The following is a 12,876-nucleotide window of genomic DNA, read 5'->3' on the forward strand; positions in this document are numbered from 1 at the left end:
TCTTGCTTGGAGAACAGTGAACAAGAGGGATATACAAGGCTGGGGCGGTCAACTGCCTTACGAACGTAGTGCAGGAATGAACCATAATGGCGGCCGAGCATAGGGTACCTAGTCATTAGAGAGCCCTAGTTGTATAGGTGACGTCACAGCGCGTGGCTTACGTTAGGGGTGTCCGCCATTTCATTAGGGTTTTGCTCTGTGATTGCCTGCATCTGTGTTTTGGGTGAGGTAGCTTACATGATGATCAGTCATGGTAATAATGGCAGCGATGAACTAAACAAATTTTCTAGCTCCAACCTGGACATTATTTTTACTGAGCTTGGTAAACATGGTACACCTTAACATGTTACCCTGTAAGGCGTTAAGGAGGGAAAATTTAATTGTAAGACACTGATATTTTGAGTAATTTAAAAATGATCAAAATTGAAGTAAATGTTTATTTTCCTTTACAGGTAGCTTTCACGGTATGCCCGAAATGGAAGTCTTAATTATTCTTGGGAGCAAGTTATCTGAAATTCCTCAAATGATAGACAGCATGCCAAAACTGAAAATATTGAAAATTGCGAATTGTTCACATGAAGGACCATACTTCACCATACCAACGAAGACTTTATCAACCTTACAGAATCTTGAAGAACTGAACCTGATTTACAATGATATTTACACTGTTTCAGAAATATTACCTCCGCTTTCAAAACTACGAATACTCAACCTAGATCATTGTAAATTACTTGAAATAAATGAAAATGATTTCGTCGGATTTCCAATGCTAGAAGAGTTAATTCTGTCCAATAATGACTTGCATCGTTTGAAGGAAAATACTTTCCGCCCATTGAAAATACTAAAAGTATTAAATTTATCAAAGAACAATTTAAGAAACTGGCCTGTGTTGCATGACTTATCCCTTACACGCCTGAATTTGGCTTATAATGATATATCTGATGTGCATAACTTAAGTAAGAATAGAACGACCGTTCAGATTTTGAATCTTTCTCATAACAAAATTACATATTGGGAGGACAAGTGCGTATTCTCACTTCAGAAATCGCCCATTCCCCATGTTGAGCCACGCTACCACCTCGGTAAGAACACCTCTGTTTCTTCAAAAGGTAATCACATTTTTAAGATCTTGGGATTACCGACTACTCAAATAGAAGAATTAAGCATTCCTTTACATTCCGGATCTAATAGGAAGCTTTTAAATCATATTTCTGAAAATATTTCGTTGGTGAACAACTTGTATGGCCAAACCGAATTGCCTAAGGGCGACAGTGATCAGAGAAGCCATATGAACTATTTTGACAATACAACTGAATATAGTTCTCCTATGAAGTCCGATTTCTGGGTGAAGAAGTTAGACGTTGTAGCCAATGATATCTCAGAATTCACAGAGACTATGATGCAATCTTTAGAAGGAATTGATGAAGTAGATCTGGGTGGTAATCCGTTCAAGTGCATCGACTGCAGAATGATTCCCTTTCAGAAATGGCTGAATACAACTTCTACAAAGGTTACCAACTTAGGAACTTCAGATCCTCTCCTCTGCTCGTCTCCTCCTAGTAAGAGAGGAACCCCTGTGAAACTCGTGCAGTATGATGAAGAGCCATGTTTAGAGAAAGTAAAAATACAAAGTGCAAGTCTATTAACGCTTATCGGTGTTCCTGTCGGAGTGATGTCCACGTTTGTTTTCGTCGCAGCAGGAGTAACTTACAAGTTCCGATCACAAATCGTTTATATGCTCCATCTTTATAAAATAAGGCAAAGAGCTAGGGCATTTGCACTAAGCGCTTTCAACAAATACGCCTTTGATGCCTTCGTATGCTACAGGTAGGTGACAATCTTTTGGCATTATCTGATGATCTGCAATATGAAGGAGTTAGCGCAAGTTGCTGTAACAGTTGTTAACCTAACTTTCTGTACGCCTCCATGGATGACTGGTCAGTGTCTTGGTCTTCGATCCTCGGGACTCCAGGTTCAATTCCCGACCGAGACGAGGATTTTACTTTAAACGTTTTATTCCCTGGTCTCAGGGACCAACACTCCCGTAAGTCGTACATCGCACACTACACCATCCTCCCCAAGCAGTTTCCTGTACATGGCAGACGGAGCGCACCCTCATCGGAGGGACGTGCTAGCAGAAGCTGAACGAAGCTATCACTAACTAAGCGCTGATTTGTCAAATGTTATTGTATTCGTCTTTTACACGAGGTAAGTCCATACGATCAGACTAACTGAGTCGTAGTTCAATTGTAATGGCTTCGGGTAACTTAATTATCCTACGAGATGCAACTGATAGGATTCTGGATCGGTGGTGGTGATTGTTAAAGAGGAAGTGCAACTAGGGAGCCATTCTCTATTAACGCTTGTCATAGAGAAAAATGGAAGGGATCCGACACTTCCAAAAATGATGGTATCGCCCAAAGAAAGGCAAGGGCCACGTAGGGCGTGAAAATGAAGGACTCCCTAAGCCTCGAACGCCCTAATACCGTCGGGGTCGGAAAAGAACAAGAGTTGACCAAGGAAGGTCAGTGGCACAAGTTAGTGGTAGCAATGCCAGGACTCAGCTAAGAGCCCCGTGGTCGCCAACCCACGCTCCAAAGTTCAGAGCCCCTTGGGCCCCTTCTATTTGCCTCTTACGACAGGCATGGGATTCGGGGGATATTATTCTACCGCCCCCACCCGGTAAGGTAGTGAGGTAATGATGGTGGTGGTGATGATTACTATTTAAAGAAGAAGTGCAACTGGGCAGCCATCCCCTTATATCTCTAATCCGAAGGGAAAGCGGAAGAGGTACGACATTTCGAAGATAAATATGTATCGGCTAAGGAAAGGTAAGGTCCGCAAAGGGTGTGATAATGAGTCTTCACAGGGGTCTCAAACCTACCACCATCGGGGTTGGAAGAATAGTGGTGGTGGTTGTGAAGTACAACCACCCTCTATATAATACTAATCAGAGAGATAAACGGAAGGGGTTCGACACTTCGAAAAATGAAAGTATCGGCCAAAAGAAGACAAGGGCCACATAGAGCGTGAAACTGAAGGACTCCCTAGGCCTCGAGTGCTCTAATATCGTCGGAGTCGGAAAAGAACAAGAGTTGATCATGGGAGATCGGATTGGATAGATGAAAGTGAGGAGCGTGGTACAAGTAAGTTGAAGCACTGCCAGGACTCAGTTAAGGGACCCGTGGTCGCCAACCCACGCTCCAAAGTTCAGAGCCCCTTTGGCCCTTTTAGTAGCCTCTTACGACAGACAGGGGATACCGTGGGTGTTATTCTAGTACTCCTACCCACAGCGGAAGTATAAGTTATGTCAAATAGGAACGATGAAAGAAACGAACCTCTCAAAAGAAGAAGCAATAATAGAATGAGCTAGGTGACCTGTGGTCAACAGCCCACACTTCATGTCGCTTCTTACGACAGACTGGGATTCCCATGGATGTAATCTATCTGCCCCTAACAGAGGATGATGTGCCTGTAACGTACACATAAATCACAAATATTAACTGCAATTTGCGCTAACTGCTTCTTAACATCCAAAATAACGAGTTAAAAAAGCAGGTGTTATTTATATCAAGTAGTTACTGGTCCTAACTGAGCTTCAATTGCCGTTTCACATCAACTGTCTATTTACTGTGCATGCCATTTTGTGCTTTGTGTCTTTATTCTCACGTTACATCACTTTTTATATCTTGTGATAGTCCTTGAGGTTTTTGATGAACTCTTCGGCTTTTGCTGATACAGTGGCATGTATTAGTGAAATTAACAGAAAGTATAAGTACAACAGCTTTCAGTTATGAATGAACATACTGCGATATAATTTGCACAGTTACGTTCCACTAGATCTAGTACCAGGTGCTTCAGATACATACTCCGCAGTATGCTGGGTTGCCGCACATCGCAGATGCATTCGTCCGGAAAGGAAGGTAAAAGAATACCATAATAAGTTTGAGTTGTGTGCTGCCTGGGAAGGTGCTATAGCAGATAATATCTGGATATTTCGCTCATGGCTACAACGACCAACCCGGTGAAATAACCAATCAACTGCCATCGTAAGAAATTGATGGTTTTCCTACCATCAGAATCACTTTATCGCACCTACCTGCACTTTTTATTTAAATGCATTGGAAGAGTGCAGTCAGATACCTTCATTAATACATTTGACCACAGACCACACAATCAAAGAGACCTAATTGCAGGTTGTGAAGACCCCTGTTCGAGTGTTAGGGCATAACTAAAGGCAACTATGGTTACGAGGGTATCTAGGTGTTGTAGTAACGAGAGGGCGTATACTTCTCTGGTAAGACACCAGTTAGTGTCTGACTGCAGTATATGGCGCCCAAACCATGGGTACCTTATGCGAGAACGTGAACGTATCCTAAGGAAAGCAGCATCATTTGTTCTGGGCGATTTCCGGGAAAACAGCTGTATAAATAAAAAGTTGCCTGCTTTAGGGATGGAAAGACTTGTGAATACGAACACAAGCTGCTAGAGATAGCGTCATGTTTTGATGTGTTAGTGGTTGTGGTTGATGATTGTTCTAAGAGGAAGTACAACTAGGCAACCATCTTCTATATAACACTCATCAAAGGGAAAAATGGAAGCGGTCTGACACTTCGAAAAATGAAGGTATCGTCCAAAGGAAGACAATGGCCACGAAAGCGTGAAAATGAATGACTTCCTAGGCATCGAATGTTCTAATACCGTCTGGGTCGAGAAAGAGCAATAGTTGACCAACGGAGCGGCGGTGGTTTTGGTGGTGATCATTCTTGTAAGAGGAAGTACAACAAGGCAACCATCCTCTATATAACACTAATGAGAGAGAAAAAATGGAAGGTATCCGACACCTCCATAAATAAAGGTATCGGACAAACAAAAACAAGGGCCACGAAGGGCGTGAAAATGAAAGACTCCCCAGGCCTCGAGTGCTCTAATACCATCGGGGTCGGAAAAGAACAAGTGTTGACCAAGGGAGATCGGATAGGATAGATGAAAGTGAGGAGCATGACACAAGTAAGTGAAAGCAATGCCAGGACTCAGCTGAGGGCCAAGTGGTCGCCAATTCACGCTCCCAAGTTAAGGGCCCCTGGGGCCTCTTTTGGTCGCCTCTTACGGTAGGCAGGTGATACCGTGGGTGTTATTCTACTGCCCTCACCCACAAGGGGAGCCTACTTTCAGAGGGGAAAGATTGGGAATACGAACACTAGCTACATGAACTGATGTGGTGTTGATGGTGGTGATTATTGTTTTAAAAGGAAGTACAACTAGGCAACGATCCTCTATATAACACTCATCAAAGGGAAAAATGGAAGCGATCTGACACTTCGAAAAATGAAGGTAACGTCCAAAGGAAGACAAGGGCCACGAAAGCGTGAAAATGAAAGACTCCCTAGGTATCGAATGCTCTAACACTGTTGAGGTCGGAAAAGAGCAATAGTTGACCGAGGGAGGTCGGATAGGATAGATGAAGGTGAGGAGCCTGGCACAAGTAAGTTGAAGTAACGCCAGGACTCAAATAAGTGCCCCGTGGTCGGCAAGCCACGCTCCAAGGTTCAAAGTACCTGGGGCTCCTTTTAGTCGCCTTTTACGACAGGCTGGGAATACCGTGGGTGTTATTCCACCGCCAACACCCGCAGGGGATAACAAGTCACATTCAATGTTTGGAAATAGTTATGTTTATCTCTGTCCAAACATGAATAAATCAGTCAGATTCATAGATGTTTTCTTAGAATCTGATGACGTAGTGCTTTTAGGAAGGAAACATGTCACTCACTGTTTAACAGTTCGTATTCATTCCTTGTTTGATAATGTATTCCTTACAGGTGTATTATATTGAAATATTTACTGTATATTGACATTGTGTATTCGGCAGACTGTAAAGCTTTTATAAGTTTAAATTTAAACTTAGTCGGCACCGAAATGTACGTCTTCCTTCTTAACAAAATAATTCGCTGGAAAGTGAACTTTGAAATTTCGTCTAGTTCGGTTTGTTCAAGTCTTAGTAGGCTACTGCTTCTTCTTCTTCTTAGTCTTTTCTGTATTAATTTTCATCAGAAATTTTTCTAAAGTCGTTTCTGCTATTTGTGGTTGCTATCCACGCCCTTTTTATATACATACAAGAATCATGACGTCTCTGTAAAACCTCCATTATTATTAACTTATTATTACTATTTTCCAGTTCCATTGACAGACGTTTTGTTCTCACTCGACTAGCACCATTGCTGGAGAAAGGGCGGGAGAAATACTGCATATGTCTTCATGAACGTGATTTTCCTCTGGGTTCACATATCGTGTCCAACATCGTGGGTTCCATACAACACAGTCGTAAAACGATCATTGTACTGTCGGAACACTTCATTAATAGCAAGGTAAGTTACTGAAATGTTTATACCACTGTCTGCATCAGATAGCTAGAAGCATGTCCGCCTTGGAGCCGAAATTTTGGTTCAGCTCGTGAGAGCCAATCAACTGGAGTTACAAAGCTTGTATTTTTATGTTATATTTACGTCCAGTTTTCATTGTTAACGTGCTGTTACAATAGTCTTTTTTTTTAAGTGGTGCAACTGGGAGCTGGAAATAGCCAATTACAAGGTGTTCAATGAAGACGAACACTTCTTGATCTTGATCCAGTTAGAGACGATGGACCGAAATAAATTGCCACGTCACCTGCAGTTCTTGATGGATACAAGGACGTATCTGGAGTGGCCTTCACCTGGGCAGAACGATGAGGAAGAACTGGTGGTTCAGAGACTGAAGAGCGCGCTAGGACCAAGCATCTTCCAGACGACGAACGAGATGCCTCCATTACTTTCCGAAGTTATGGAAGACTACTGATATACCAGGGTCAAGTTAAACTGGTCATCATGTTCTTGTTGTTTATTTTGCGAACTCTGGTCCTACAAATTGAGGAAATAAGTTACAAAAAAAGGAACGTAACCAACGAATTTCTAATTATTATTTTATTATTATTATTATTATTATTATTATTATTATTATTATTATTATTATTATTATTATTATTATTATTAGTTTGTTTCGACCCATGAAGGATCACATAAAGCAAAATTATGATTTCTTGTTATTTTTCTTGTTCTTGTAGAATTCCTTCATCATGTCGCTATGTTTAGGTCAACGTTCATCAGTCCGTTTCCTCCTAGATCTGCTGGTCTTATCTTCCGAAGCAACTTCCCAAGTGTAGATCTTGTGTCTGAAAGTTTTGCGGTCTTCGATATCTGTAGGTGTGTTGTTGGCGTTATTGAAATTGATTTCAATCCGTTTGGAGTTGTTTGATCCAAACCGTTGCCGTCCTTAATGTTTGTGAGTACATCAATAGTTTCTTTGTTATTCGATTGTCATCTAGCCTCATAATGTGTCCGTAAAATTTCTATCGTCGTTTACGGAAATCTGTTTCAATGTTTGAATATTTTTCCGTGATCTTGTGCGATTGTAGACGATACCCTTCATCTGTAAGTCTTGGGCCAAGTATTTTTCGGATGAATTTCCTTTCAACTTTCTTAATATTTTCCAGATCCCCTTTATAATTCATGTTTAAGTTCTCACTATCATAGAGTGGTTCAAGCTTGACGCCTGTCGTGTAATGTCGAAATTTTGTGTTAATGCTCATGCATTTTTTGTTGTAAATGGTCGCAGTTTTCCCATTTGTTTTCCGCGTTTTGTGTTGACGTGTTTTTGTGCTAATCTTTCTGTACCTGTAGGTTCATTTATTTCACCTATATATTTGAAATGTTTAACCTCTTTTGTTGTGCCGTATTTTGTTACCTACGTTTGTAGTTCAATGTGTTTTATGATAATAATAATTATTATTGTTGTTATTATGCTTTTCTTTACATGGCGTGACTAAGGCTACAAAGCCTGCTATACTGAAATGATATTTTCTTCGAAATTATCAATGTTGACGATCAGTGATAAATGCCCTATAGTACTATCGAATAACACAGCCACGTCACAGACTTGGTTCCGGACACTCATATCATTATTTCCATAACAGTATCCATTATCCTTTTCATTTCCATATTCAGAATTGCAATCAATTGATTATCGTGAATATTCATTATTTTTTCAACTTGAGGATTAGAAATACGCATTTTCTCATTATGTTATCTTCACACTTCAAAGTTACACGTTTATGTATCTCACTGAAACCGGCAGACACGATAACTATAAGTATGCACTTAAATATGTTGTTCTGGACTAAGTATTTTAAATTTGAACCTACAAGAAAACTGCTAATGTAAATCTACGAATAAGACCGGCATAGTTAAAAGTTTGTATTTGTACTGAAATGATGCTTTAATAAACAGTTTCATTTTCCACATACAACGCTTGATATTTTGTCACTATTACAATGAAGGTTACGTGAACGACGGTGATCCACGAAATATCACTGTAATATTTGTCACAAACGAAAGGTAATCATTGATTAACTCAAATAAAGTCTCAAATCCCAGGTTGATTAAGAAATACCGTCGTTACTAGCAAGAAATATGTATACGTATTTATTGGCTGTAAATAGGAGTCCATGGTGTTGCATTCCGCTGCTTGCGCCGTCTTTCGTTTCTTTCTTGAGGTCCAGGGCTGGCACCGATGAATGGGAGTGCTATGTCTGCGATTTTTGTTATCTTTGGCCATATGTCTTGCATTCTTGCTGGCACCAACAAGCTCTCTTTCTAGCGAATGGGAGTGCGGGTATTTAGTTGAAAAATAGCATGATCCCTGGACCAATACACACATATTTATATGTATATTTTAAAAGGGAAATAGCATGATCCCTGGACCAATAAATCGTTTAATGAATCAGTTAATGCACATGAAGTGACAACCTACCAAATTACATCGAATGAGAAAAATCAATAAAACGACACCAAAGAACTTCAGGGAGCAAAGACATCACAGACGAGAGTGTTGGACAAACAAAACACTTACGGAAGCGCTGCGATGTAGCAGAAATAGTTGTTGCAAGGCAGTAAAGTATGTATTCTCTAAAATAAAATATTTCGTATTATTTCTTAATTAACCTGGGATTTGAGACTTTATTTGAGTAAAAGCAATTACTGTCTTCCATTTGTGACAAATATCACAGTGATATTTCGTGGATCACCATCATTCACGTAACCTACAATGAAAATACCCTAATTTTAGCTTTACTCTAGGATTACCGTATGTTATACGTTTGTCTTTAAATGTCGACAACATTTCTTATTAAGCAATGTCTTCAATTGTGCCGAATGTTGAAGGGCTAAAAGGCCCGGAAAGATTTCATATTGTAAGTCTTCGAAAAATTTAACTAAAAATGCAATTTTCTAATATCACTTCCGGCCTAAATGCGGTTCCGGAAAAATAGCTTAAAATCGCTTGGTTCTTTATTCGTTTTATTTTTTATTCAAATCCTCGGTTGAATACACTCAGGCGCTTTTTAATATATTTTGAAAATTGCCCACGCCGAATGTATTTATAAGGGCTTAAGCACGGCCATCTTGATATATAGAGCCCTGCTACCAATAGTTGTGACGTCACGGGTATAGTCTCCGTCGTCGTGTGTAATTCCTATATTGCTGATACGATACTTTTTGTCACAATGTGACAAAGGAAATGCAATAATAAACCTATAAACTCATTACATCGAAGAAACGCTCTCAAAAGTATACATACGATCTCACTGGCACCGTCCTCAGGTCCACCCGAACAACCTTTCGGACGATGGGCAATTAACCTTACACTCCCAGAGGTGAGAAGGTTGGTAGCGTGTTCTCCCCAAAAGGGGAGTTAAAGCGAACACGAGAGAGAGATGCCAAAAACAGTCAGGTAAAAACAACATCAACACACAAGAATCCACAAAACAGGAGGAAAACACACACTTACCTTAGAAGGTGGGCGGAAGCAGCTAAAGGCCGCAGACAAAAATCGAAAAAGAAACAGTGACAGTGGTACGCTGATTCAGTGAAATGAAAATCCACATCTTTATATTCCAAGGTGACTTTAATTCATAAGAAAACATATTTGTAACAACTCAAAGAGGAAAAAAAAATGATAATGGAAATTTAAGTCCTTTGAAAACAAAAGTTCAGAATAATCCTTAGGAACCATAAAACGTCGATTGATTTAAGATGTTTTTAAAAGGATCAATAAGTGGAAAAGCATTTCAAGTTTAGTGACAGAAAATATTATGTTGATTGATTTAAAATACATTTGAGAACCAATAAAATACGAATTAATTCCAGCTGGTTTCAAAATAAAATAAAATGTTGACCTCGATAATAATTCAAATAAAATCAGAAGGGATTACAGCTTAAGAATGTGACCGGCCACCTACCTTATAACTTTCTTTCTTCTTTCTTTATTCGTGTCAGAAGTATCAACTTTACTTACAGATATTTAACAAAACCCAACAAGATACCTACATTCCTACTATACAAATATACAAGTCTATTATACAATCACAGACAGAGCAACAATATTCGAGAGCTAGATGATGCTTGCCCAGTATTGGGCGACGTCAATAGCGTAATTAATTTTTAATGTGCCCAGATCTAGGCGAGTTATTTGCCTTAGGTTGCTTAAAGTCTTACAGGATTAAAATCCATTCTACATCAAGGAAGCCTGCGCAAGGATAGTACCTTCACCAAACAATAACACTAATCCTAATTCAAAATTTACAAATCCGAGATAAATGGATAGCGACAATAAAATTTAAAATCACATCACACTTAGTTCACACGAAAATCAAAGCATATCCTCACAATCGAAGTTGCAATTAAGTTCAACCGGGCCGAACCAAACCCGAGTAATTCCAACAATCCAATCAACAACACGTTGCTAAGGCAACAGCAACAACATGTCCGCCAAAACGAAACGACACAGAACCACCCAAATGAAATAATAAAAGGAAAGTGCCAAAATAAGCAGAACAGAATAAGATAAATTAAACCGGAAAATCCCAACGAAAAATACAAATTTAGTAAGGTTAATCAGAATTAAACAGGTCCTTGCGTGGATTCCCCGATTCACAAAGGGTATTAGGAAAATTTCCGGGCTAAAATTATTGTAGAACTTAAAATTAATTTTGAAAAACTGTCCACACCGCGCTTTTTTTAAAACGCCAACATGAAGCTTCCTTAATCGAGACGGTGGTAATGTAACGAACGTGCAGTCATTATGCGAGTCGAAGATAATAAATATTCTTGCGGATAAGACCACTTTCAATGCACATAACCAAAATAATTCTTTGGAGTATTTCCTCAGTAGAGTTCATTTGAAAGTAGAATTCCCATGAGTACTGAAAGGATGAGACTTACAGTTTTTGATCCCTCGGCGACAAAGCAACACCAGACTACTTACTGTTACCTTCCACAACTAGACGAAAAGAAGAAGAAAATGCAGATTAACTGCTCGTAGCACAGACATTGAATAAATCGAGGCCAACTACCAGGTTAAAGGGCTCCAATGCCCGCAGAAGTCTGGTTTCATCCGGGGTTGAAGCAGCCAACCCAAGCCATATCGCCGCACAACCACACGCACCTTTTCACCTCATAGACCAAGAAAATAAGATAAACAAATTCAAACGAAGCTGCCAAGATATTGCACATTAAATGTGATACGGCAATGTTCATGGCCAAAGTTGTTGATAAGAATTTCCAAAGGTAAAATTACCAGTCCAAAAGGTTTACTGGGAAGGTCCTACACACTTAATACTGTTACAGTCCTCCCTTACAGGAACACGACATATTCTTATGCACACTTCTATAATGATGCAGTGGTCCATAAGTAAACTAGATTTTGGTGAAGTAGTCCGTTGAACAATGACCACGGGATAAAATTAGTTCATTTTAAAGGTCCACATGACCAAATATATAGTACCAATCACTGTTCCACATAAGGTTGTTTTCAATATAGTAGACGGGGTGCGATCAAAATTAGTTAGCACTCATATAATCGAACACACAAGAAATTGCAGTAGTAAAATTTCACACTAAGTCAAGAGCATTTTCATCATAGTTTTCTGAATTACCGATTACACACGGTATACTTTCAACCAGAGTGTCACACCGTAATATCATTTTCAAACATAATACCAAGTTCACTTTGAGGTTGAAAAAAGTTTCAAAAATTCGCATGCAGAACCAAAATAAAGTCTTTTTCCTTGATAGTTCATGCATCCAGATTTTTTAAAAAAGTACGGTGTTAACCTTATCCTAGATTATATAATACAATTTAACTTCACCAATTTTTTCAGGTTTTAAGAACCACTATCTATACCTAACGCTAATAGCCTTTTTACAACTCTCCTTGGGTTTTAAGGATTTGCATCATCTCGTGTCGTTAATTAGCAATGGTAGGCTAATCTAACTTACAATTGGGCCCAGGGAAGGGCGAAAATCGCAAGGAGGGCAAGTTGAGAGAAACAGGAATAAATAAAGTTGGTGATTATACATTTACAAGGATCAGCGTTTCTACAAATTAACTTTACATTTCAATAGTTAACGATAAACTAACCGAGGCTCAGAGCGCTCCACAGTCACGGTTAGGCACAGAAGGAAAAAGGAGAGACAATACCAGAACAATCAAGAAGCAAAGAAAGGTGACCACAATTAATACACTAGATAAATCCACAACAATACGTGCCCACTAAAAGGGGTCACAGAAACTAGTAAACAAGAACATGCTAGGGCATATGATACATACTTACACGTAGTACTACACAAGAGAACCAGAATAGATAAAACAAATTGTCAGTAAAACAACAAAGAAGAAGCAGTATAAAAGCTTCAATGATCACTGATTACGATACTGACAGTCTCGCAATTAAAGGTACAGGGGCATACAAGAGTAATAACGCAGTGGAAACATATGGTACCACAAAAT

The 12,876-nt window shown here is 39.4% G+C and overlaps 1 protein-coding gene across 1 annotated transcript; it reads left to right on the plus strand.

The window, feature by feature from the left end:
• The first annotated feature begins 1,723 nt into the window (after positions 1 to 1,723).
• LOC136884120 (toll-like receptor 2 type-2) lies at positions 1,724 to 6,929 on the plus strand. Its single transcript, XM_067156159.2, has 3 exons — positions 1,724 to 1,827; positions 6,176 to 6,365; positions 6,553 to 6,929. Exons 1-3 carry the CDS (start codon positions 1,736 to 1,738, stop codon positions 6,829 to 6,831), a joined length of 561 nt encoding a protein of 186 aa, XP_067012260.2. The 5' UTR covers positions 1,724 to 1,735; the 3' UTR covers positions 6,832 to 6,929.
• The last annotated feature ends 5,947 nt before the right edge of the window (positions 6,930 to 12,876 follow it).

Source organism: Anabrus simplex, chromosome 12 (genome assembly GCF_040414725.1).
Source record: "Anabrus simplex isolate iqAnaSimp1 chromosome 12, ASM4041472v1, whole genome shotgun sequence".
Taxonomy (NCBI): domain Eukaryota; kingdom Metazoa; phylum Arthropoda; class Insecta; order Orthoptera; family Tettigoniidae; genus Anabrus; species Anabrus simplex.

Coding starts and splice junctions, on each gene's coding strand:
- LOC136884120 (XM_067156159.2), top strand. CDS start 1,736: ATGCTCCATCTTTATAAAATAAGGCAAAGAGCTAGGGCATTTGCACTA. Junction 1,828..6,175: donor GATGCCTTCGTATGCTACAG/GTAGGTGACAAT, acceptor ACTATTTTCCAG/TTCCATTGACAGACGTTTTG. Junction 6,366..6,552: donor AACACTTCATTAATAGCAAG/GTAAGTTACTGA, acceptor TTTTTTTTTAAG/TGGTGCAACTGGGAGCTGGA.